At 44.5% G+C, this 27,769-nt stretch overlaps 1 protein-coding gene across 1 annotated transcript in view; it reads left to right on the top strand.

Annotated features, from left to right (window-relative positions):
• sez6b (seizure related 6 homolog b) overlaps positions 1-27,769 on the top strand; it is a 329,451-nt gene that overhangs the window by 243,183 nt on the left and 58,499 nt on the right. Inside the window, exon 9 of the mRNA XM_067967882.1 lies at positions 7,916-8,054. Coding sequence (XP_067823983.1) covers positions 7,916-8,054 — 139 coding nt within the window. The remainder of the gene's footprint in view (positions 1-7,915; positions 8,055-27,769) is intronic.

The raw sequence follows: 27,769 nt of genomic DNA, 5'->3' as shown, positions 1-27,769 counted from the left end.
TTTGATTTAAATAAGATTGTGGTTGATACCCAGGGGTCTCACTTGGCAGGAGTTACAGAGCCTGACCGGAAGGAACTACCCCAACTCCATTGCTGGGTTAATGACTGTGCTGATGCTCAGCATTCTCACCCGGTTGGACTCAATCACTGTTTAATATTTTTAAAAAGTAGTCCTGTTGATGAGAAAAGCTAATAAGATAATTATGAGCAATTTAATGACAAATGCAATGGTTCACAGGCTATTTCACACAAAGGAAATTCCACTGACAGCCAAGAGTGGCTGCTAAAATTGTCCATGGGCTGTGAAAGGGTTGAGAGGTTTTATTTGTAATCTTGATTTATAATAATGGATAATAACTCCCTGAGGACCTTTTACATCGCCTCATCTCCCCCACTCATAGTAGTACAGTTAGGTGTTACTGATTGAGTAAATATGACCCCAACACTTTGACCGGTTCTCTGTGGGTTGCAAACAACCTAGCTGTTCCTCCCGCTCTTCAAATGTTTCTGCATCATGAATTAAGCCGTCTCCAACACACCTATTGCTCATTGTTGTGTTATTTGTTTGATACAAGTGTTTTAACAGTTAAGTTGAAATCCTAGATTTTCCTGGGACCCCACCCCCTGCTGGCCGCTAAACAGGAGCAACGCACAGCGCTCCATCTGTCCACCCCCAGGATCATCTAGATTTCCTCTCCTGGATCGCTGAAATGACCCAGAGGGCAGCCTCAGCATAGACCCACGCCCTGGCATGGACTAATACTGCAGCTGGGGCTAGAAAAGGAAGGGGCTGCCACAGGTCTGGTCCGGGTGATGAGATCCTTCTGGCTGCCAGTGGAGATTGGCAGCCAGAAGGTCCAAAATCAATCTGAATATCCTGGGGGAAAGGGGGAGGAGGCAAAAAATAATACCTAAAGAGGTATACTTTGAGATCTTCTGCCATCCCACAGGACTCTCATTGATCCCCCTCCCCCCCCACCCCAGCTAGTAGGGGCCCGGGGCAGCCCACAGCATTAGCTTTTCTGGGCACCCTTGCACTGGGGCATTCGGTATGAAGGATGGGAAATGAGGTGGGAGACTGGGAATACCCCTCCCACTTTATTCAAATTGTTCCCTCTGGCCTGCACCTACTGCTAGGCTCTGCCCTCCTGCAGGAAAGACCCAGTGACATTTGTGCCAGGGGAATGCCCTTTTTGTTTGACAACAGTGTTACGGTTTAGTACGTGGTGTCAGTGCACTGCAGTACCTCATCAACAGACTCTTTATGACAAAGGTTGAACTGGTGAGGCACTGGCCTAAGGATAACCATGGTAATATGTGCTATCGTTTACTCTGGGCAACACATCACAAGGGTTGGCTATCCCACCTGTCTGAGACGTATTGATTGCCCCAAATTCATTTGGGCTTTCTAACATAGTATTGGTACTTATGTGAGAAGTGTGAGTGTTGTGATGGTTTGCTGCTGGCAGAAGAATGTCCCTTACTTTGTTTTGTGACACCAGTAAATCGCTGTTATCAACAGCCACTGCGCTAAATGAATAATAATTCCAAAGGAGCGCCTTTAAACCGTTTAGCAGTTGAGGAAATGATAGCACCATAGTGTATTTCTATCAGTTACTAAACATTGCACAGTTATGGAGCCTGGCTGTATAATAACATTTATTAACTCTCAGAAAAATGCTCTGGTCTATCTTCTTACACCATCATGAAGTGATGCATCTAAAGCAGCAATGCAAAGCAGCTGAGTTAACAGAAGCTTTTGCCAGAGAGAAGCAGCTATACTAGAGGTAAACTATTAAATTGAAAGGAGGGGGGGGTTCAACTGGCATTGAAATTATACAAAGATTAGCGTACAAACCCTTAACATATTAAATTCCTTTTAACAGAGGCACTCAACCATTAATTTTAATCTCCCCATTAGTGTAAATTCAAAGCTAATGGGTTCTGCAACAGTTTTCAATGCTAAAAAAAAATAAGGGCTAATGATGAGAGCTTTTGTATTGCCACAGGGTATTGGAAGTCCAATGGCCCATGCCACAAAATGGTGATACGAAAGAATGCACTGACTAATCCTCTGCAGGAGGAGAGATTATATGATAGGATGTGAAAAGGACGGTGTGTGAGACTACTGTCCAGTTAACACTAGTGCTGAGAGCAGGATCCTGGGGAAGGCACAGAGACACAGGCTCAAACATGCCAATCAAGTAAACACTGACCCCGGCCCCCTAAAAAGCAGGCCTTTTTTTTTCTTTATTCGTTCATGGGATGTGGGCATCACTGGCAAGGCCGGCATTTATTGCCCATCCCTAATTGCCCTTGTGATGGTGGTGGTGAGCCGCCTTCCTGAACCGCTGCAGTCCGTGTGGTGACGGTTCTCCCACAGTGCTGTTAGGAAGGGAGTTCCAGGATTTTGACCCAGTGACGATGAAGGAACGGCGATATATTTCCAAGTCGGGATGGTGTGTGATTTGGAGGGGAACGTGCAGGTGTTGTTCCCATGTGCCTGCTGCTCTTGTCCTTCTAGGTGGTAGAGGTCGCGGGTTTGGGAGGTGCTGTCGAAGAAGCCTTGGCGAGTTGCTGCAGTGCATCCTGTGGATGGTACACACTGCGGCCACTGTGCGCCGGTGGTGAAGGGAGTGAATGTTTAGGGTGGTGGATGGGGTGCCAATCAAGTGGGCTGCTTTATCTTGGATGGTGTCGAGCTTCTTGAGTGTTGTTGGAGCTGCACTCATCCAAGCAAGTGGAGAGTATTCCATCACACTCCTGACTTGTGCCTTGTAGATGGTGGAAAGGCTTTGGGGAGTCAGGAGGTGAGTCACTGGCTGCAGAATACTCAGTCTCTGACCTGCTCTTGTAGCCACAGTATTTATATGGCTGGTCCAGTTAAGTTTCTGGTCATTGATGACCCCCAGGATGTTGATGGTGGGGGATTCGGCGATGGTAATGCCATTGAATGTCAAGGGGAGGTGGTTAGACTCTCTCTTGTTGGAGATGGTCATTGCCTGGCACTTATCTGGCGTGAAAGTTACTTGCCACTTATGAGCCCAAGCCTGGATGTTGTCCAGGTCTTGCTGCATGCGGGCTCGGACTGCTTCATTATCTGAGGGGTTGCGAATGGAACTGAACATTATGCAATCATCAGCGAACATCCCCATTTCTGACGTAATAATGGAGGGAAGGTCATTGATGAAACAGCTGCTAAAGATGGTTGGGCCTCGGACACTGCCCTGAGGAACTCCTGCAGCAATGTCCTGGGGCTGAGATAATTGGCCTCCAACAACCACTACCATCTTCCTTTGTGCTAGGTATGACTCCAGCCACTGGAGAGTTTTCCCCCTGATTCCCATTGACTTCAATTTTACTGGGGCTCCTTGGTGCCATACGCAGTCATATGCTGCCTTGATGTCAAGGGCAGTCACTCTGACCTCACCTCTGGAATTCAGCTCTTTTGTCCATATTTGGACCAAGGCTGTAATGAGGTCTGGAGCCGAGTGGTCCTGGCGGAACCCAAACTGAGCATCGGTGAGCAGGTTATTGGTGAGTAAGTGTGGGTTGATAGCACTGTCGACTACACCTTCCATCACTTTGCTGATGATTGAGAGTAGACTGATGGGGCGGTAATTGGCCGGATTGGATTTGTCCTGCTTTTGTGGACAGGACATACCTGGGCAATTTTCCACATTGTCGGGTGGATGTCAGTGTTGTAGCTGTACTGGAACAGCTTGGCTAGAGGCGCAGCTAGTTCTGGAGCACAAGTCTTCAGTACTACAGCTGGGATGTTGTCGGGGACCATAGCCTTTGCTGTATCCAGTGCACTCAGCCGTTTCTTGATATCACATGGAGTGAATCGAATTGGCTGAAGACTGGCTTCTGTGATGGTGGGGATATCGGGAGGAGGCCGAGATAGGAAGTCTACAACATGCAGTTAGACAAAGTGCAAGGGGGAGGGGTGGGGGATGCTGCAAGCATAACCAACACTCCCTCTTGTTTAGCAGAGAATTGCGGGAAAATCTGAAGGATTTTCCATCAATTTCTTTCAGAAAAATTGTGGCTATGTATTGGTACTCTCTGTTGCTACATCTGATAAGTTGTTTCTATAGTCACACAAAGGCACTATTCTCCCCTTCTCCCCACCCCTCCAGTTAACACAGACATTCATCTTATCCCCAATGACGAAGCAGCAATGTTAGCAGTGGATATTGTATGTTGTGCACAAGACGTATCTTCTAGAGGGTTAAGGTGCAACCCACCCCCAATTCTCCCCCAGGAAATTTAGATTTTTGACGCTTAATTGTAAGTTTTTTCTAGCATTTTGGAGTTGACTTTATAGAATACATCACAACACACTTATTCATTTATGTGCATGTGTTTATATTTTATAATGTGTACACTACCTCATCATGTCCTAAAATACACCATACAATTAATACACAAAACACGCTCTCCTAATGGCTCAATGAATAGCCGAGTCAGACCAGAAAATGCCACCAGCCACCAGAGCCCAGCCAGACAACTGGCAGTCAGCTATCAGAAGTCTACCAGCCACCACCAGCACAAATGGAGGATGGGGAGCTCTGATTCCCTATGTTAAGGGAGTAGGGAGCAGTGGAATGATCAGGATCAGGAAAGGCAGCAGACCAGGAGCCAGGACAAAGCCGCCCGCTTGACTGGCACCCCATCCACCACCTTAAACATTCACTCCCTCCACCCCTGGCGCACCGTGGCTGCAGTGTGTACCATCTGCAAGATGCACTGCAGCAACTCGCCAAGGCTTCTTCAACAGCACCTCCCAAACCCACGACCTCTACCACCTAGAAGGACAAGGGCAGCAGGCACATGGGAACACCACCACCTGCACGTTCCCCTCCAAGTCGCACACCATCCCGACTTGGAAATATGTCATCGTTTCTTCATCATCGCTTGGTCAAAATCCTGGAACTCCCTTCCTAACAGCACTGTGGGAGAACCTTCACCACACGGACTGCAGCAGTTCAAGAAGGCGGCTCACCACCACCTTCTCAAGGGCAATTAGGGATGGGCAATAAATGCTGGCCTTGCCAGCGACGCCCACATCCCATGAATGAATTTTTTTTTAAATCCACGTCAAGAGCATGAGACGGGTATATTGACTAAGAACTTTACAGTAAAACCCAACGCTACCTTGCGCATGTCCTGATTTTGATGTGTCTCTCATTGTTCTCACCTGTCTAGCTGCGGATTCTCCTGCTGCCTCATCCACTTCTGGGGGAAGTGAGGGATTCTATTGAGTAATTGATTGAGGCAAGAGTATTTTCAGTAGCCAAAAAACTTGCCTCCAGAATTTTAAAGCAGTAAACTATTAACTACACCCCTTCCTATCCTTCCATTCACAGCCATCCTTTTCCCCAAAGTTTTGAGGTACTGGTTTCCTTCTCAGCCAGTTGAGAAGTATACATCCTCCCCACCCTCCCCCCCCCCCCCCCCCCCCCGCAGTTCACAAAGATGCTCTGTCCCCTCTCCCCACTTAATATACTGTTTCCCTTCCCCTCCTTAGTTCACAGAGACTCTCCTCACAATTTACTCCTTCACTGAGGCTCCTGTCACCTAACTACTGCTGTTTTGTTTGAGAATCCAACTCTGTTGTAAGCAGTGGGCATTGGGTTGCCAACCCTCCCAGATTGTCCTGGAGTCTCCCGGAATTGAAGATTAATCTTTCGAACACTGCTGCGAGCAACCAGAGAGAAAAATCTCTCCAGTGGGACTTGCAACAAACAGCAGGGCCGCTATGCACCCAGGATGCAATGCGGCCCTGGCACATACACACTCGAATGGTAAAACCACATGATGGATAGAGCAGTTTCTGGAGCACAGAGGATTGTGGGTGTTGTTGCCGCCATTACTGATACATTATTAACGTGTCGGGCAACCAGTGGCTGGAGTGTGAGGGCGAGGTGGTTGGAGATCATGTGATGAAACCTCCTGGAATACAGTCCAACCAGAGCTGGCAACCCTAATTGAGTGGAAAATCCTGATCTTGCAAAATTGTGAGATCAAGAACCCCCCAATTGTCAATAAGGTTTGTTATAAGGTAATACAGGAAGATTGGACACGTTCATGATTAATGTGATGTCACTTCCTATTATCATATTTGTTTCCTGTAAAAGTTCAATCCCAGGCAACGGATAGAAGCCAGAAATGGAGTGGTATCATTAAAACTGAGCTATGGTGGTCACGAGGTGACCACAGAGCAGCTGAGTCAGTGGGATCGACACTGAGTCGATGCTGCATTTTGCTTATAAACATGGACACTGGATGCAAAATGCTGACTGCACATGTAAAATGTGAATGGTTGGCATATATGGAGGCTGGTTGCTTTTGGAATAAGTAAGATGCAAGGAGTATATATTAGCTCAGAGGAGAGCAATGATGAGTAGCTTACATATAGCAACAGAATGTGTTACAATGAGAAGTTTGCATCGAACTGGGCAAGTGTTGTGTGGCTGGGCAGAGATCATATAGAAGGCTAAAGCTGAACTGGTGGGACTATGTGAGGCAAGTAGAGGCCAAGCATTTCCTCACAGGGAGCAACATGGGAAATTGAAGGGTCAGCTTCCTAGGCCCCTCCTACACAATTACAATTAGTAGGAAAATGATCAGAATTTGCAGAGGTGCATATTATTGAGAGCCAAATATGGACATAAATTGTACAATGCACAATGCTTGCAGTGTAATACTTTGCCAACTTTGTTGCTGGATGATATTTTAATTGAAACAATGGATTATTGAAATTCTGGTCTGAAAGGGAATGAAGTCAAAATTAATAAATGAACAGTGAACTTCAGGTTTCCACTTCATTCTAAAACAATTACTTGAATAAGAATCCCCTAATATACTCATTCCTTTGAGTTCACGAGGTCACTTTTGCCAGTAGATTCTGTGTATGAGGGAAGAATTCAAAACAGCCGTTGCATGCAGCCCATACGCCTCCCGCACCGGGAAGGCAAGCTCCCTGTATTTTTGCCGACTGCTCTTGAGCCAGTCACTAGATGTGGCAGCCCCTCTCCCTCTGCTTTTCACTTCCTCTCCGCCTGACCTCTTCACAGCATCTCCCCACAGTAACTTACCTGAGATTTGAAAATCCAGGAAAGTTGAGAAATCCACCATTCAGTGGCACCAAATTCTTCAGCTGCACCGATCGTGAAAGAAGCATATATTTTATCTTTCTTTATTTCTTGCCATCCAAATTTAGATTTCCCCTGCCCAAGATCTCCACGAAGAACACAGATCAGGGAAACTGCTCCAAGGGCTCTACAACTGGTTACTTAGAGATGGTCAAGAGTGACAACGTCAGGTCTCCCTCTGCTTTTTCCGCTCTCTTCCCCTGTGTACAGGAAACAGGGATGTTTATCTCTGCTTGGTGCACATCGCCCCCAAGAGCCCACATTAGAAACTCAGGATATGACAAACTTTGGTTGTGACTTGACATCCGAATATTCTATGTGGCCAACACCTTAATACAGTCCTTGGCTGACATGGTCTTATTCACCATTGTGGTGACTGTCAAATTTAGCACAGGTTGTTATTGTCGAAGGTGATGCCTTTGTATACAAATGGTTGCTGGAAGATTTCAGGTTATGGGATTGGCAAAGCATATTGACTGTCACTTCTACATCTGATTACAGACAGGAGAAAGCAGTTAAAGAGGAATAAAAACACCGGCAAATATAAAAATAATGGTTAAGAGGTTACAAATTTCCATGCGGAAAATTACAGCAAGGAGATTCAAGAAAATTTAGAGATGGCAGAAAATAGTTAAAGAAAAGAGCTACTTGGTGACTCTGAACTGTTTGGACCATGTATATAATGTCTCAGTAGGGGCTGTCTGCGGTTTACTTTATAGCTGTCTGAAGATACTAACAGTGTTTGTTCTATCATAGCTGTCTGCAGCGGGGAGATTACAGACTCTGCTGGAGTTGTGCTGTCTCCCAATTGGCCAGAAGCCTATGACAAGGGTCAGGACTGCATTTGGGGGATGCACGTTGAGGAAGACAAGCGGATCATGCTAGACCTGCAAGTGTAAGTGATAAATAGTGCAAAGGGTACTGTGCACTCACCGTGCCATGAATACCACAACTGGCTTGGGAATTGGAAATTTAGGTTCATCAGACCTGTGGAAATTAAACTGTGAGAGATGAAAGTTATTAACTGTGAGGAGGACATAAGGCTTTGTGAGCATTTAGAATACAGTCATACTCATTAACCTGCTAAATGCTCTGAACTTCAATTCGGCAGTCATTTTCCATCTCCCTCCTCAGCTACCACCTCAGGCTTAGCTCAGAGCTGCAGAACCTGGCTGTCGTCAGCTTCCTCCCCCATTTTTGATCTGTCAGCAAGGCTGCTTTCTTTCAGCATTACTCGCCTCTGCCCCTACCTTCCCCCTCGCCCATCAAAACCCTAAACCTCATGGTTGAATTTCTCAAGCACTCTTCTTCCAGGCCTTCCTGCTTCGACCATTCATAAACTGCAAGTGACCAAGAATGCCAGGACCTGACTTCTCACCTGCTCTAAGGCCCACATCTCCAACACCCTTCTCCTCACCAAGCTCCACTGACTTTTAAGATATTTGTTCTCACCATCAAATCCTTCCATGGCCACAACCCCCGTTACCTCTGTCATCCCCTCATCCTCTGTTGTCTCCTCCACCCCATATCCCTACACACCCTCCAGTCCTCCAGCACCAGCCTACCGCTTGGTCCATGCTCCCCCAATTACACCATCCCTGGCCCTGCCCTCTGGAACACCGTCTCTCAGCATCTCTGCCTTGCAACTTCCCCATCCCTCCTGCAAACCTTCAAAAATCTCATTCAGACTCCCTTTGGCCAACCTTTTCCTGAATGCTCCCCACCACCCCCGCAACCCCGTCCATTTTAAATATCATGAGTGCTGTAAAGTTGCTTGTGTAAATAGTAGCTCTTTTGCATTGGGTTTCATACATGTGTTTTCTAATTGGTAGATGTCTCACAAGCAGTATATCCCACAGCTGCAGGTATCTCACCTGCATTCTGCAGCCAGTAACATTAGTTGGATATTTGCAGCACATTCTCCACCTACACCCAATGCTGAACACATTGACTGACCTGCGATGACCCTGTAGATATGCCATTGTTTGTTAGGAAGCAGAGCTGACTTGCTGGCAAAGTATCTGCAGTCAGCTCAGATTATATCTCATCAATAACACAGTACAGAAACTGGAGTGAAACCAGATCCTTTTTGTTTTGCATAAACAGAACTATTGACCTTTTGCTAAATTTGAATAACAATTGGTTGTCTCCACCTTATTACCAATATTCAGGCTCTACTACGATCTCTATATGGGCCTCTATAACAAGATGTTAATACACACACACACACACACACACACACACACACACACACTATTCCCAGATACTTTGTATACCTCACTATCACTATCTGCTGCACCAAGGCTGGGTATATCAAAAAAATCTCCCCTGGGTTTCACTTCTGGAAGTTCACCTTATAGAGATCCCTTTGAAATTATTGTTTTGTGTATTTTGCTTTGTTAATGCAGTTGTTGTTGTTATTGAATTGTTATTCTAATCTTTATATGAACAGACATGAAAATGTTTTTAATTGTTTGGTGAGACAAGGTGCTGTCCCCTCTGAATGTGACTGAAAGCTGAATGACAGACATGTCAATCCTGGCCTTAATGTTCAGTCTGTAGTTTAAGCCTGGGCTTGTTTGCCCATGTCACCCCCAAACACTCTGCACTTGTTTTAACGTTTACAGCAGCATTCACCCGTGACCCGAGTCTATCTCCGGTTCATCATGTGTTCTGAATCTTGCTCCAAGTGTCGACTTGACAACTGAGTCTGTTGCCAGAGTACATCCAATCCATCATCACAACCAACAGTGCTTTGTTAATGACATCTTACTCTCGCCTTTGTACCTACAGCTTTTTACACCAGATTTCTTTACCCTTGTCTCTCTTTTCCTGAAAGCAATGACTCGTGCTGGGTTACAGCTCTATGGACAGCACCATCCAAGCATCACCTCGCTCCTGTGGCTATTTTGGCCATGTGTGAACTTAGGCAATGAGTGTCAGCGAGCTAGTCAAATGCGGGACACCTCAGTCAAGCACAGCCCCGCTCCTCAAATGGTAAAGCTCACACGGACGTACAGGTAGTGAGAAAGATTGGGAGCCGTGGCTCGGGTTTCCACTCTGTAACCCGATGCTTCGGAGGCCAGCTGTAGCACCTGAGGTCTGCTAGCTCAGCACGGACTAGGGATCAAAGCTGGTACACTTGTGTGGGTCAGTGCACGGCGGACAGTGCATTTACCCACTGAACAAACAAGGGCACACCTGTAACCTTTCAAACAATGATCCAGAAAGTCAAATATAAAGCAACACTATATAGTCTGTGTACCATTTGGTAATGAGGATAATCACCACGGTAATCCATGCTAATGGTTGCTGAGCTGCAAATACCAGAAAGCTGGCGTAGGAGTTCAGGGAAGGCAAGTCCAGAGAGAAAAACACTTCAAAAGTGTGAAAAGATTCCAAGATATGAAATCAATAATGGTTTAAGAATAGTAAAACATTAAAGGACAAAAGAAAGCCCAAGAATAACGAGACAATGAGAATTGTCGTGAATAAAGCTGCTGGATTCAAACAAATGGAAGTCAGAGGTAAGAGAAGTTGCTTAGAAACCATAAGGGATACCAAGGAATCAGAAGAGCTTTAAAATAAATCTTTTTGAATAAACTAGAAGCATTGGTAAGCTGTCATTTTCAAATGTAGTGCTGCAAGCTTCTGTTCATGTTTTATCATTTGAGACGAAGCCATTAAGATGTATTTATTCTTAAAATATATAAATGTAGCTCTGTCCATTTAAGTATAAAAATAACTGAGACAAAAGGGAACTATAGTTCCACTCTCGTCTATAACAAGAGCTGCAGGACTCTTTGCTGTGAGACTGAAAAAAAAATGAACTATTTCAAATATCTCCACAACTTCACCACAATGCTCAAATAATCATCTTCATCCACAGCCTGTACCCTCTACTCCTCTGTCTCTGGATTACCCAACACCCTCCTTGCTCTCTGGAGCTCTCTCCCAAAACCTCTTCGCCATGTTGCCTTTCCCTTCCTTCAGAAGTCGCCCTTAATTATTTTTTTTATCTCCAGAGCATCTTTTTATGTTCCCACCCTTTTTAATCCTTCCCAACTCATGCTTGTGATCTCCTTTCCACTTTGTAAAGTATTTAGGACATTCTTCTACATGAAGGGTACTGTACACACGCAAGTTAATGTTGATTTCAGGAGAACGCTGCTGTGATCATAAGGCATGAATGAAATTATATTAAAAGTTTTGCGTGAATTCAGACTTTTGGGCCTTGATTTTCCAATTGGTGTTATTTTAACACCAGCATTAAAATAATTCCTAATGAGAAATCTAGCCTTTGGAGCCACATGAAGATAAGTAAAGAATCTAGGATTTGATATTTATCCAATGTGCAATTCAGATATAACTGCAACATATCCTACAGTGCAGTTGGGAGCCTGATTTACATTTAACGATTGCCGACCGGGTGGGAAACCTGGCAGTTAAACAGAAATGGGAGCAGCTGGCTGCAGAAGGGAGTGCCCCCCCCCCCGCCCCGCCCCCGGCCCCCGGCCCCCTAAGCAATCTTCTGCCGATCGCGGCCACTACTTGCTGCCGTGATCTGCCGAGCCCCCCCACCCCTGCCCTTTCAACCAGTGATCTTTCCCTCCCTCCCGATTGCCGGTCTGATTCCGATCTTTCCTGATGGCCTTCTGCTGCCTACTTTTCCCTCCCGGCATCTGGCCGGGAAACAGAATAAAAAGATGATAATGAGGGCCTGCCGTTAAATTCGGCAGGATCTCCGCGTCCCCGGGAATTCCGTGTTCTCCCCCCTGGCTCCCTCCCTGTAAATATCGGAGCCGCATGTCAGAAAGATGCAGTGAGCATTGAAACAGCATAAAAGGCACAGAGAGCCTGTAGAACAACACAGGGCTTCAATGGGATGAAATAAGATTAAAAATCATCTGTTTCGATTCTTTCAGCATTAGCAGAATCTCTGTGTGTTATATCAGACACAAAGACCCCCTACCCTTAAGTTTTTGTACAAGGTTATCCCATTTCATTGCATTAAAATGAGAGATCTTTTTAAATCTTAGAGCAAACAAGAGAATCTGCATTCATTTTCAGAACACGTTGTGCAAAACTATAGTGCACTTATTAGTCTAACTGATGGTTCAGTAAATTGGAGCCTTGTGTATACTGCAGTATGTTACTAAACAAGAAGCCCATCCTCTCCTGGAAGAGATACAATTATACTCCAGGTCAAATTCTCCAACTGATTCTCATGGCACTCGCACGACAAAATCTTACTTGTGTCGTTGCTACTGCCAGCGGCTCCTCACAGGAGCTGCACCACTATGGGTCTTGGTGGCTCAGTGGGTGGAGAAATCTGCTCCTATTTTTCCAATTGTACTGGAACAGGTAACCAAGGTAGAGGTGAATTCATGTACAACTTGGGAATCCAGGTAAGGGCAGTTCCATCCTACTTGTTGCAGCACAGCTACAGCTTCCAATACATCTCCAGCAATGGCTTTTCCTCCCATCCCTGCATGGCCACCATCAGCATTCTCCAAAGACCCATCCTTTCCACCCTCCCTTGGTTCCCTCCTCTTCTTCATCGACATTGCCCCTCAGTGATATCATCCATAGAGGTCAGCTTCCACATAATTGCTGACAACACCCAGCTCTACCTCTCCACCATTTCCCTTAACTCGACATCCTTCTCTGTGGTATCTGCCTGCCTGTCTGGCATCATTGTGGTTTAGTCAGAATTTTCTCCAAATGAATATTGGGAAACCCGAAGCCATCTTTTTCAGCTCCCAACAAAAACTCTGCCTCCTTGCCACTGATTCCATCTCTCTACCTGGCTGCTTGCTTAGGTTGAAAGGGGATCTCGTGAAACTATATAAGATGGCTCTGCAAAGGCTCACCAGAGATGAAGTTTTAATGGAAAGCCATGTGGTGAAGGATAGAATACTAGAACCTGGCCTTTAGTTGTTTCCCAGCTTTTATTCATTGAGATTCCCCTTATATACACAACACAACCTCGATAAGCTCTCCTATAAAAAGGAGACAAGAGAGTGTCCAATTGATAACCGCCGCCTGAATACAATTAACACTCATTGATGTAAATCATACAATTAACAGATGAGCCCTTTATCCTATCCATCATCAAGACCATTTACTTTCAACTTTTCAACAGGAGGTTGGGGGTGGTTTGCACAGGAAGCCAGAACCAAATAACTGGAGGGCATGGAAGAGGACATCAGGCTGGAGCAGGTTGTAGAAGCAGGATGGGATGACTTTCAACTTTGTAACGTTACCTGCTTGGTCCCTACCTAACCTACATTGCCACGGAAGCCTTTATTCACACCTTCATCACCTCAAGACTCGAATTATCCAAAGCCCACCTTCCCAAGCTCCTAATCTCCACCTCCCATAAACTCCAACTCATCCAAAACCTTGCTGTATATATCCTGTCCCCACTGAGCCCACTCAACCATCACCTCCATCCAACACCGGCTCCCTGTCATCAACAGTACATCAAATTTAAAATACTTATACTCCTCTACAAATGCTTCCATGACCTCATCCCATCCTGCTTCTACAACCTGCTCCAGTCTTTTGTCCTCTTCCACGCCCTCCAGTTATTTGGTTCTGGCTTCCTGTGCAAACCACCCCCTACCCTACCCTACCCCCCACCTCTTCCCCATTCCATCGTTGGTGGCAGAGTCTTCAGCCATCTCAACACCACTCTCTGGAACTCCTTTGCTAAACCCCACCGGCTCTCTACCTCTCTCCCTGCCTTCGAAAGGCTTCTCAAAATGCATCTCCAACCAAATTTGCCATCACCTTTCCTAACTCTCCCCTTAGCATACTCTATGAAGTACCTTTGGGATATTTTCTATGCTCAAGGTGCCATGTAAATGCAAGCTGCCTTTGTTGATATGTAGAGCTGTTAGAGTAAATAGAAAAATAGCTGACTGAATGTCCACTCATTCTGGTGCCAGAAAAGTGACGAAGGTTTTTTCTCTGGCAAACAACACATCAGTGACCTGATTGATGCATCAGTGCATTGTCAGTTGACTGATATTGTTGATATCCCCTGTGAGGACGTTGATATGAGCCTGAGACATAAAATTCCCAGGTTATGGTGAACATCCATGTGCTGGATGTTGTTGAGCAGCCATCACTGCCTTCCTGCTGAAGTAGATCCTGTGAACACCATTAGCCTCGGACATTTCCAGGTCAGTATTCCTGTCTTTGCACAAACATATGTGTGGATAAGGGCAGGTGTGGGCAGTGCGCCTCTGGTGTAGACCTTCTGTTTCTTCATGTCCTTCCTCATCCAAAAAACACAAGTTGAAAGGTACACCTGTAGTGATTTCTGTATTCCACTTTTTGACAGCAGCAATCAAAAATCTTGTTTTAAAAAAAAATTCCAGTTAATCAGTAATCAGAAAAAATATCCAAAGGAAAATGACACTGTGAAAAATCTACCCATCAGAAACCCTGCAGTTCAAGTTAACAAGCCTGTGATAAAATCAGGGAATGGGTGCAATCTCATTCCATACAATTTCCATCCATTTGAAAGGTTGGTTGTGAGATTAAGTTCTGTATGAAGGCTGATTGTAAGATTAAATGCTGCCCAATTCAGGCAGGAATCTGACGATATAGATTTCTGCTCTAATTTCCTGGCCTTCATTTGCCCATTCCATAAGCAATTCCACTGTTTGGAAAATGTGCCCTTATTATGCTCAGATCAGGTCTGTGTTCACTTGGAGTTGACTGTGCTAAAACTTCTATCCTGTGGCAAGGTTACCTGGAATAGGACTTACAGATTTATCTGACAGTTCAAATTAATGGGTTGAATTTCTATTATATTGCTATTATTAGCAATGCTGGGTCATTGAAAGATGTCAGATCAATTTACTGATAGCTAGGAGCATGGGAAGGTGTGTGATTGCAGACCTTTACATAAATGAAATGGGAAATCTGCTGCCAAGTTAACTTGTTAACAGGGTAAAGCAGGTCCAGGTTCTCTCAGCTCGGTTTCATGTTGCACGTCTTTCCTTCAATCGTTTCAACCCAGAGCTTTTTAATTCTACGAGCCCAGTGGATGTAATGTCCCCCTTATGCCCCAGTCTGTCTGCCAGTTTTTGCTGAGACTGGTGAAGTGGTACTACTTTCTGTTTTGATGCTTTAAAACTTCACAAATGTTCCCATGATGGCGCAGCAGTTTTGTCGAGTGAGTGTTTGAGACATGCAGACCTGGGAGGTCCCATGGACATCTGAGCTGAGTTAGCTGATCATAACTGGGGCAGCAGTGAGGACGTTGCAATTGGTTGCACCATCCCTGGGTTAGGGAGGGGAAAATCAGACAAGGTTCCTGCTCCCGATTGCTATCCAGTGGCCATTACTGGAAGTACAGATGTCAGGTGAGGACAGCACCGAGCTTGACTCTAATGCCTGGAGGGTTGAATACCATACTGACATTAACTGTCGAGGCTAATACATGAATGGGCATATCTGCGAAATACCTCTGGAACTGTACTGCAGCAAGGAATTAACGATGCCTTTGGGAGGGGAAGCAAGGAAATTGTAAAAATAAAACCATAGAGAGGTAGGCCTAATCAGGCCTATGTCAATCCTTAGACCTCTGGGGCCCCAACTCGCTGGAAAAATTTCAAGCAAATTTTAGCCAATTTGAAACCAATTTATTTTTAATGTGGGCCCTACTTCTAAAAAGGCAGATGGGACAGAGGAGACAAAAGAAATGGGTAAGTGAACAGTTCACATTTGTACATATCATGTGATATGTAGAAATAGATTTAAAGTAAAGTTAAAATAATAAAAATAGAGGAAAAAGAATGAGGGAAAGGGGAAGAAAGGACAACCAAAAGGATTTATTTTTAGTTAAAGTTTGTTTTATTAATTCTTTATTCTAGAAGTACAGGGTTAATAAAGTTACTTCTGACATATGAACAGCTTTATCACTGTAATTAATTAAAACTGCTAAATAAGCTGAAAGCCATGGGAATCCAAAGACTGCGTGAGGAGTTGGTTAAAGGATACAAAACACAACAGTACTCATTAGAGGGAGTTTTGTTTGACAACAGGAGGTGTTGAGTGGGGTCCTGCAGCGCTTACATAAATGACCTGGATTCTGAAAAAGCAAGATTATCAAATTTGTGGATAACACTGAGATAGGAAGATGAGTAAGAGATGATAATGTAGGTGTGAATTTTCAGAAGAATTTCGATCCCTCCAGCAGATTGGCGGGCGGATGGCAGGTAAAATTTAAGGCCAAGTGTTACACATTTTCTGGGATAGTGGTGGTCATTTCTGATCTCCATGATGTGGAGATGCCGGTGATGGACTGGGGTTAACAATTGTAAACAATTTTACAACACCAAGTTATAGTCCAACGATTTTATTTTTATATATAACTTGGACTATAACTTGGTGCTGTAAAATTGTTTACAATTTCTGATCTCCTGGAGCCTTGCCCGCCAGCAGTGCATATGGGAAAATAGCAAGCACCCTGCCGGTTACTTGTCAACAGGCAAGGCTCCCCCACCGTCTGTACGTACTCAGAAAATTACCCCTACTGTGTGCAATATAACTACAAAGAGCATGAAATAGAATTAGGACAGAGTGACTGAGAAAGGGGACTTTCTTGTCGATGTATTATTGACAATGTAATATTGTCAATGTATAGACAATGTGGCAGGGCAATTAAAAAGCTAATAAAATCTTAATATGTAGCCAGAATAGTGAGAGAGTGCTCTACTGAGATAATGCTGAGCCTGTAAAATTATGTTGCTCAGACCACACTTCTGATCACTGAGCTACAAAAGAGATGTGCAGCCACTGGAGAAGATGCAGAGAAACAATTCCAAGGGGAAGATATGAGGACAGGTTAATAAAGTTCAGTCTTTACAGCCTGGAAAGAAAATAATTAAAGTGGTACTCGTTGAACTATATAGTACAATAAATGGCTCAGATGAGGCAAATCCTGACTATTACTTCAAAATAAAAAAAAGGATCAGAGGAGGTAACTGTAAACTAGTGAAAAATAAATTTAAATCGGACATCAAAAAGAACTTCTTCATACAGAGGTTGATAAATGTCTGGAATAATCTGCCAGGCAGGATAGGAATGGTTAAGAGTGTGAAAATATTAGAGGGACAAGACTTCAGTTAGTGGAATGTTCTTTTCATGGTCCTGATCTCGGTGATGTGATAGAGTGGAACCTCCATTCTAAGGAGGGGAACCCCCTGAGGGATAATGGAGAGTTCCCAAATGTTGATGCTCCCCATATGATGCTGGAATATGTTAAGTGTGCGGATGAAAATAAGTACAAAGCAAATAAAATAACTTAAATTGAATCCTTCTTGGAAACACGCAGCAAGGCCAATCAGAATCTATGGCGAGAACAAGACTGTCGATGTTTCAGGTTTCTGCAGAACTGAAAAATAAGAGACGGACAAGCGTATTAATAGGGTCAGAAAAAGGGGGGAGCGGAGGGAATCTGGTTAAAAACAGACAAACGCAGAGAGTAGGCATCAGTAGAATGACTGCTTGATGATGTAAGAAATAATAGAAAGATGTAATAAAGAAACAAAGGACATGCGACTGGCTAAGGCAGTGGGAAGCCTAAGGGAAATGTGAGAAAATGATATGGAAAATATACAAAATCACAAATTAAGGGACCACTTTGCCACATACCTCCATTCTGTGTGAAAATGTGACCCTGAGTTTCCTTTGGCCGGCCTCTTTAAGTCCCTCTCCCATTCCCATCCTGACTTCTCTGTCTTTGGCCATTTATACTGTTCTCACGAAGCTCAATGCAAGCCTCAGGAACAATATCTCATCTTCAAGGCACCCTGCAGCCCTCTGGTTTGAACGTTGACTTAAGTATCTTCAGCTGTATATTCCATTTCCTTTACAACAGGGGCTGCTGGAGAAGTAGAGGCAGAGCTGTCAATGTCCTGTGTGGATGGGGGAGGTGAGGAGAAGGGGAGAAGACAGGTTGATGTTTTGGATGAGGGAGGCCCTGTGTCAGAGCACAGTTGACCTGTTCTTTCTCTTTTTGGAGCTGGTGGACCCACTGCACTTTGCCAGCATCTTCTATTTAAATTTCAAAGCTGATCCGATGTTTTCCATCCCATTTTCTCTCCCGTTTTCAGATTCCTTGGCTTCACCCTGCCAATGCCATTCACATGTCCCTTGTTTCTTTAATGTCTTGAATTTCTTCGATGACTCTATTACCTGACTCAGATGATTTGTTACATCAGCCAGCTGATACTGTCTCTCTTTGCTCGTTTCTTTTTTCCCCCTTTTTTGATCCTATTAATATGCGTGTCCATCTCTGAAGAAGATTACAAAACCAAAGTGTTGACTCTTCTCTCCACAGAAGCTGACTGACCTGCTGTGTGTTTCCAGCTTTTCCTATTTTTAATTCCAGTATTTGCAGTATTTTGCTTTTCATTAATCATTCGTGGGTTAGGAGGGTGATTTATGGCAGACAGAAGGAGATAGATGCCAATAGGCGAGGCGATAAGCCTTTTGGCATTTAATTAAACTGCAGATAATGGAGATTACACCGAAATAGGGTTCGTTTCAGCAGCATTTTGTGTAAGCTCAAAACTTTAACCAGTGGTTGACCAGGGACCCTGACTTTAACCAGTGGTTGACCAGGGACCCTGACTTTAACCAGTGGTTGACCAGGGACCCTGACTTTAACCAGTGGTTGACCAGGGACCCTGACTTTAACCAGTGGTTGACCAGGGACCCTGACTTTAACCAGTGGTTGACCAGGGACCCTGACTTTAACCAGTGGTTGAACAGGGACCCTGACTTTAACCAGTGGTTGACCAGGGACCCTGACTTTAACCAGTGGTTGACCAGGGACCCTGACTTTAACCAGTGGTTGACCAGGGACCCTGACTTTAACCAGTTGTTGACCAGGGACCCTGACTTTAACCAGTTGTTGACCAGGGACCCTGACTTTAACCAGTGGTTGACCAGGGACCCTGACTTTAACCAGTGGTTGACCAGGGACCCTGACTTTAACCAGTGGTTGACCAGGGACCCTGACTTTAACCAGTAGTTAACCACGACCCTGACTTCAACCAGTGGTTGACCAGGGACCCTGACTTTAACCAGTAGTTAACCACGACCCTGACTTCAACCAGTGGTTGACCAGGGACCCTGACTTTAATCGTTGGTTGACTGGGATCTTGGAGCCCTAAGGGTTCAGAACAAAAAATTGAAACTGTTATTTCTAGGTGGGCAGTGAAAGGGTTGAAGATTGGACTGTAATGGCGGTCAGTACATGATTTCTGGAAATACTCCACTGTGCTGCACTGAAGTTTTTAAAACCCTGTTTCCACTTCTACCAAAAATTCATGCAAGTGACAAATTTACGGCATGCAGCTAGGAGGACCTATTGCAGAGTAACCAATTCATGTCATGAATTCGTTTTAAAAATCCTGACCTCTTGACTCCATAATTGGCCAAGCAGATGTGTAAAGAAAGACTTGTGTGTCAGACTATGTTTCGTACCTGGTCAAAATCTCCTGCATTTTCTGTGGTCGAGAAAGGCTAGATTGCATGTGTCAGGCTGGTAATGTGGTAACTGCCTGGTTTATGAATTTAATATGGGCAGTGTAAACCCTGCAAGACTGCATTCAGCTCGAGCTATTCTGATGTGATCTGACTGCAGCCTCTGTTGGAGTTCCAAATAAATAAGATTATTAGCCACTCTACTGGACTTCTAAAGAAAACAACTGCAGTGGGCACTGAGGAGTGGGGGAAAGGAAGGGAAAGAAATGTTTAAATTGGGATATGTGTGTGACCTGAGATGTAACAAAGGCAACTTTAGTATGTCTTGAGTGTAACCACATGGTAGAGACGCTGGGCAATTCCACTGAAGTTAGCCAGCACTTTATAATCTAAAATATGCATTAAGTTTTTATAATTAGGGAAATATACATCAGAGTATTTTTTCAATTCGGTTAAATATAGACGTAACAAAGCATTAGGAAAATCATCTGTTTGAGTATAGCCAGTTTTGCAAAGTAGTAAAAATGAGTGTTTTATGTAATTATCATATCATGTGACAACAATAGATGAGTGGCCTGTAGTGTCTAAACTGTGATAGATTATTCATGCCACCAATTTGTTCAGCTTTTTAATTAGAACCTGCTCATTTACATATTTACTGAGAGATGGGAAGTGTGGAGCAAAGCAGGCGCATAATAAATAGCCTTCTGGATGGGATTCTGAAAGAAACCATCAACTTAATTAATATACCATTGTTTTTAGAAGCAAACATCTCAACAATTATATGAAGTGAACTGGCAATTTGTGTCATGTGTTTTTAATCACATTCGCTCCAGCTGCGTGTAAATTAAATCGCGCATACGATACTGTCGGGTCAGTTTTGATGGGATCGGAATTAAAAGGATAACACCGTCTATATAGCGCAAGGTCCCACGTAAGGAGGGCTTACATCACCGCATCCACCCAGGGAAGGTCACAAAGCCATAACTATGCAGTCAAAAACAAAACGTCAACATTAACGCCACTGCAACAGGCTGCTGCAATAGTAAAACCCCATACCATAGAGCAGCACCAGCCCCCGTCCGTGGGTCACGGTGTAAAGGTTGTTCCCCATCATTCTGCATCTCTGTGCTGTGGAATCTCTATTCAGTAACAACAATTTGCATTTATACACATGACACAAATTGCCAGTTCACTTCATATAATTGTTGAGATGTTTGCTTCTAAAAACAATGGTATATTAATTAAGTTGATGGTTTCTTTCAGAATCCCATCCAGAAGGCTATTTAACGTAGTAAAACATCCAAAAGCTCTTCACATGAATGGTATTGAACAAAATTTGACACCGAGCCACATAAGGAGATATTAGAACAAGTGACCAAAAGCTTGGTCAAAGAGGTGTATTTTAAGGAATCTCTTAAAGGAGGAGAGGCCGGCAGAGAGGCTTCGGGAGGGAATTCCAGAGTTTAGGGCCTAGGCAGCTGAAGACCCAGCCGTCAGTGGTGGAGCGATGAAAATAGGGGATGCGCAAGAGGCCAGAATTAGAGGAGTGCAGAGATCTTGAAGGGTTGTAGAGCTGGAAGAGGTTACAGAGATTGGGAGGGGCATGGCCATGGAGTGATTTGAAAACAAGGATGAGAATTTTAAAATCGAGGCGTAACCGGGAGCCAACATAGGCCAGCGAGCACAGGGGTGATGGGTGAACGGGACTTAGTGTGAGTTAGGATACACTGCCGTAATGGAGTCTGCCCCATCTTTGGATCGTAGAAATAGCTAATTAATCAACAGCACCCAAATGTACGATACAGCAATACCATAGGCACAAAAATGAAGGAATACAACATAAATAACAAAAGAAAGGTGGGTTGGATTTCCTTCTTCGCGATGATAAAATGGGGAAGAGCGACACTTCTACCACAACCCTATACAATAAATTACTTTAAAGTGCAGTCACTGTCATTATGTATGCAAACGTTACAGCCAATTTGCCCAGAGGAGGTCCCACAAACAACAATGACATGAATGACACTTAATCTGTATTTGGTGCTGTTGGTTGGGGGAGGATTGCTCATTGCTTCAAATAGCATAATGGGATCTTCTTTGAACCACCAGAACAGACGCATATTCCCACAGTAGTGCACTGAATTGTCAGCCTGGGTTATGTGCACAAGTCCTAGAGTGGGACTTGAACCCACAACTTTGTGACTCAGTAATGTCAGTGCTACCAACTGAGACAGACTGAAACCTTGCAGAAACTAAACTTTTTAAGGGCCGAGGGTGCATAGAACTGTGAAATGTTGTTCACAACTCTGCCTTTCGCCTGTTAGACTGCCTTCCACTCCAAATAAGGAACGTACTGAAAACCTGCTTTTCTGGAAAGAGAATTGATAAAAGGAGGGATGTGACTTTTACATTCACACAAGGAAGGGCTTGGTTATGAAAAACAAAAGAAACAATTGCATTTAGTTAATTCCAATATACCCCAAGTCGGCATCAGTCAGTTATTGAAATTTATTTTCAGTCTCTAAACAAGTAAGAAAACTGACCAAATGGACAATAAGAGAGATTTATTTATTGATGCTTCTGAATATTTTTACTTCATTACATTGTGCCCAAATACAATTTTGCTTAAATAGTCCACTGGAAGTGAGCAAATTTTTTTTAAACTTCCCTTTAACACAAAAATATATAATTTTTGTACTAATTTTCCCTAATTCTAGCACACTTTAGTTTATTCAATAAGGTGGGCCATTTTAAAGAAATATTAACACTGGTTCCAGATTTCAAAAGAATTGAGCCACAAGGAAATGGATAATGTTCCATGACATACCTTTAAAAGATACTGTCTTCATGAAAAAAGTGCTTGACAATTTTTCTTTTTCTTGGAGAGGGCACACCAACAGAGCTTTGGAGCATTGTTGTCACAAGGACATCATTTGCAATTCATGTGTTTCACCTTGATTTGTGTCACTGTTTTCCGTGTTTGTGAATGGATGGGAAAAAAGGGTTTAGTCAAACAAACTTTCATGAAGACAGTCTGCCCCCTCCTCCCCTCAAATCTTTAATTTGCTTCTTTTAGATTTGGAAAAATACACCTTGCGAGGTGAAGTTAAGCAGCACATAGGGGGTAATTTTTGCTCTTGGCGATAGTGCGAATCGGGCGATATTAGATCTGTCGATCATTATACATCTCACCTGATTTTCCTTTCTGTTGACTTTGGTGTATGACAGGCAGCTGATCCCATATCACCCCCGTTTTACACTATCGCCAACAGTTAAATTTACCCTCAGAGACTGAACTGCCCTCATGTGCGCCTGTGGACATGGTTTACAGGCATTTTATATTGCCCTAGTGCTGATCTGGTGATGACTCCTAACACTTCCATACCGCACAGCCAGTAGTACCACCAGGATACACTTAAGGCCATGAAGACATTTTTTTTTAGTAGGTCTTCCTGGCTGTCGGCCTGAGCAAACCTGGCCAGCTGACATGGGATTTGGTTGTGTGAGACTTGCACCTGGCGGCACTAACACAGCACCAGCGCAATATAAAAACAGCTTATGCTTCTCATTGGCGGCAGAGAAAAATAACTTGCTTACTGGATTAGAACTTCATCGCGTTAATAGGATGGATAAATTCCAATTCAATTTAAGGAGACTCTGGCAATAGGTTCATTAAAAAACACTATATTGTTGACTTCGAGTGGACTTGCACTGTGAAAAGGCTTAAACAAGCAGACTGTACTGTGCAAACACTGAGGCTGACACGCTTAAAGGCCAAGTACATTTTTCTCTTGCAAATGAATCTTGTGAAACAGATGGCCCACAGGGTGTATTCAGGGTCTGCAGCGGAGCTGCCTTTCATGGAACCTGCTGTAATCTGAATATAAGAAAACCCCAGGTCTTGAATGTGTGACCAGAACAGGTGTGAGGGGATACATTTTTTAATACTTATTGAGGGTTGAAAGAGATTGAGACTTGAAGGGGCGATGATGGTATAATGAGAAATATCTTCCAACGTGATGTACAATTTAAAGTTCATTCGCTGGTCTCTGTACCTGTAGCTCCCTGCGTGGGGGTGTTCCCAAGGTGAAGGCAACAAGCAAAAATGTATGTAACTTCCCGTTTCACAAAAACTATAGAGGGAGATTTGAAGGGTGAGTCACTATGAACAAACACCCTTAAGCACATCCTGAAGGCCGGTCTGAACTCTACTGATGGTGATCTGGAATTTGTGAAATAATATATAAAGGAAGGGATAAAAATAATCTTTGAGGGTTTGGTACCTGTCTCAAAATTTGTCCAATAATAATCCTCACTAGAAATTCGCCATTATTTTTGCAACTATCATATGGTCAAAAATCTGTGTGTACTTTGATACACCAGTCAATATGGGAACATTTGAATTCGATTTGTAGCCAGTTTTCTCCCCATCTCTCCTGAAGGCCGTGACAGTGGAACCCAGAGCCTGACTGGCACCAGTCTGAGCTTCCATCAGAGCTGTCGCCAAAGGCTAAGAGCCCTCCGGCAGTGTGCATTGAGGTGACCACCCGCTCCATGATTGACTGCAGTGTTTCGATGCCGTGCGCGAGGACCTCACACAAGCTGGAGGGGGACTCCTCCACGCTGTCTGACATTGTGCACATACTCCCTGGTAGGCAGTCCAATGCATTGAGCAGTTGCTAGTGCGTGGCTATCAGTCTTCTTCTATAGGCTGAGCGTTGGAAGTCTTCATCTGGGCCTTCCATGGAGAGATGGGACACAAGCCCGCTCTTCGTACAATTGGTTCCTGGGCAGTCCTTTCCCCCGGCCCTGGCTTCTGCTCACCTGTGCTCAGCGATTTGCCCTGTGCAGACCCCTTTAACTCTCTGACTCTCTAGAATGCGTAGAGTGCAGATTTCTGACCTGGTGCTTGCAAGGGTGAGAGCAAGTGTTGGCACTTCTTCCAGAGGACTGTCCTACTCTTTTTCTGCTGCAGCTGGGCCTACGACTTGCAATGGACTTGGAAAGAGGAGAGAAGGACAAGGGGTGGCAGCTGCCAAGGCCCTAAGTTCTGGAATTCCCGCCCTATACCTCTACGCCTCTCTACCACTCTCTCCTCCTTAAAACCCATCTCTTCCACCTGTCCTAATAACTCCTTATATGGCTCGGTTGATAATGCTCCTGTGAAGCGCCTTGGGACATTTTACCATGTTAAAGGTGCTATGTAATTGCAAGTTGTTAGTGTTGAGTGTGGTAGCAGATGAGTGGCAGCTGGATACAGGTTAATGTACAGCGTGTGTGAGGGAGAGAGTCCAGTGAGAAAACAAAAGGAGAGTAGGATGGCCAGGACTTATCCTCCAGCCTCACTGCATGTCACGCTTCTGGCCTGGCCTCTGCACACTGCATCCGTGGCAGCCTCTTCCATTGGCATGAGCATTCGGGTTGATGGTGGCCCCCGTCCTGTGTGGGTCTCTTCCCTTTTATTATGTGCCAGCTTGACCTGCAAGAAAAGAAGGAATGTGTTATTGTGTGGCCTGTTGAAGTGCTGCAAAGATGTGTGTGGCAGGGTAACATAATTTGGATGGTGCATGAAAGAAGCAACAGGTGTAGGGAGGTGAGGGTGGGGGGGGGGGGTTAACTGTGATGGCAGGAGCAGGTACAGAGTGTGCACGTGGCAGCAAAAGGAGGTGCAGAGGTGTGCTGCTGTGATTGAAGGTGAGGGATGGGAAGTGGGAGAAGGAAGGTTTGCGAATGCTGGGCTACAGGTAGTATGGGGCTGAACAGAGAGTAAGAGAGGTGTGATTGGACTTACCTTAGCAGCTCTGGTCAGATCGTTGACATTTTTTTCGACGCTGCTGCCAGGTCCTTGGCGAGATTCTCCATGCATTAACCTTCTCGGCCACTTCAACCCACCGTTGGCGGGTTATTTGCCTTGGCCCACTCCTCCCATCAGCTGGAAACAGGATCTCCATCCTCTTGTAGACGTCCTCCACAAGGATTTCCATGGCGTTGTCTGAAAATCAGTCTGACTGTATTTTCCATGTTCAAACGCAGAAACATGCAACACAGACAAAATGCACCTCCCCTTTAAGAGGGGCAGGCTGCCTTTAAATGGCGTCACTCCTGCCCAAATTCCCTTCCCCCAAAGGGCAAACTGCCAAAGCCCAGCTCAAGTAACATTGCCACCTTGCCCATCATATGGAAATGAGACACAAACCTGGAAATGACTTGTGCCTCTCGCTCAAGTCATTGGGCAGGCGCTGCAGAAGCCCCGTCCGCTTTGCGCCCATTTTGGTTGCTATCCCTCCCAGGTGTTATAGTTTTAAGATGAGGCGTTCGCTGCCATTGTGGCTGCTGACCCCACCTCCAGAGAATCACCGTGGTACCTCTTGTTGTGGAATGAGAGCGTGTGCAAATTGTGCAGCCAGGCAGGCCAGGAAGAGGAGAGGGGGGGAAAGAAATGCAGAGAAGAAAGAGAAAGTCAGGAAATAGAGGATAAGAGCAAGGAGAGAAGAGGTATTTATGAATGCCAGTTGGGGTTCCCTGCGGGCCGACTGATGGATGCATCTGTCGCTTTTAATTATACCTCAGCTATAGTGTTTGCAACAGAAGATCACACACCTCAGCTTTGTCCATTGCTGACAGGTCTGTGGATATCAGTCGCCTGCCTTAAAATGGAGCAACTTCGTTCACCGTGGCCCATTGATGGTTAAACCTACAAGGCTTGTAAGGCGTGAATTAAGAATTCTGCAAACACCACCTGCAAATTATTCTCAACAAAAGTAGTCAAACAGATGCTGGCAACTTAATTGAAAAGTGGGAACATTGTGATCCATGTGTACAACTGGCCTGTTGTAGCGGTGACAATTTGAGAATTACAATGGCATATGCAAAGAGCCTTATTAAATAAATTAATCTGCAGCTCCCTTAATAACATTAGCATTTCTTGCTCTTTGTAATCGTTTTTCGGCATTACCTACCCTGTGATTACTTTGGCCAAAATGCATAATGACAGCTGATTGATTAGTTTATTGCAAAGTAGACCGTTCCTTGGGTTTCTGGCATGGTGGGTCTCTGTCTGGAGACAGCAGTCAGGTGACAGGCTCTGCACACACAGTAACACCTGCTTCAGCAGTCATAAAAGCATTAACGGCTATAATATTTCTTTATTATGACCGTGTTGGCTGCATTTGAAAGCAGGCACTGGGCCCAGTTCATTTTATGTATTTTGTCCTCCTCCTTCTCTTGTGCTAATTCCTCTGTGGCCTTGCCCCCTGTAACCTTCACCAGCCCTACAAACTCCCACCCCTGAACTCCCTGTTCCTCTGACCTCTTGTCCATCCCCTCCTTCCTTCCGTCACACCATTAGCCCTGCCTTCAGCCGCATAGGTCCCAATCTCTGCAATTCCATAGTTAAGCCTCTCTGTCTCTCTACTGCTCTGTCTTCATATTCAGTTGAGCATAATTCACAAAGCCAACACTAACATTGCCCATTGTTTCTCTCATCACTAATGAAGACAAAAAGATACTTTTTTAAATGAGAAACTTAGGTGAAGGCAGAGTTCAAAGTACAGGATATTAACAATATTGAAAAGGAGAGAAAATGGGGTTAATCAAAAAGCAGCAATTAGCTGACACAAGCTCAAATTTTGAAAGCCTGTGGGAAGGAAAGACTGAGGGATGTGAACAGTCTCAGGACCTGGGAAAGAATGAGTTGGATTCAGAGACAATACGATGAGTCCTGATTTCAACAATTTGCAAGTCAATTTCTTACAGCAGAGCTGAGAAGAGCACTATGATCAGGAATAGACAGATTATGAATTTCTGTGTATCAACTGTGATCAATTTGCACAATCAGGTTATTGCTGGACAACTTCCCTTCAGAGGAACATTTTACTTCTTTCCACCTTCTGAGGATGGCAACTTTGAAACTGTCTCAAAAAATATTTTTGTCGGGAAAAAAATGCAAATGATTTTGATGTGTGCCGTTTCTATTTTTGTGCTCATTCATCAAAGTGAGTGTTGTTGGTGCCGGAGGATAAAGCACATCCTTTTTTGACACCCGGGAGTCCAAACTTGTTAGTGCATTTCAGGTCCACCAAAAAAAAAGGCCCC

The sequence above is a fragment of the Heptranchias perlo genome, chromosome 28 (genome assembly GCF_035084215.1).
Source record: "Heptranchias perlo isolate sHepPer1 chromosome 28, sHepPer1.hap1, whole genome shotgun sequence".
In the NCBI taxonomy this organism is placed as follows: domain Eukaryota; kingdom Metazoa; phylum Chordata; class Chondrichthyes; order Hexanchiformes; family Hexanchidae; genus Heptranchias; species Heptranchias perlo.
This window is presented reverse-complemented; position numbering and strand designations above follow the sequence as displayed.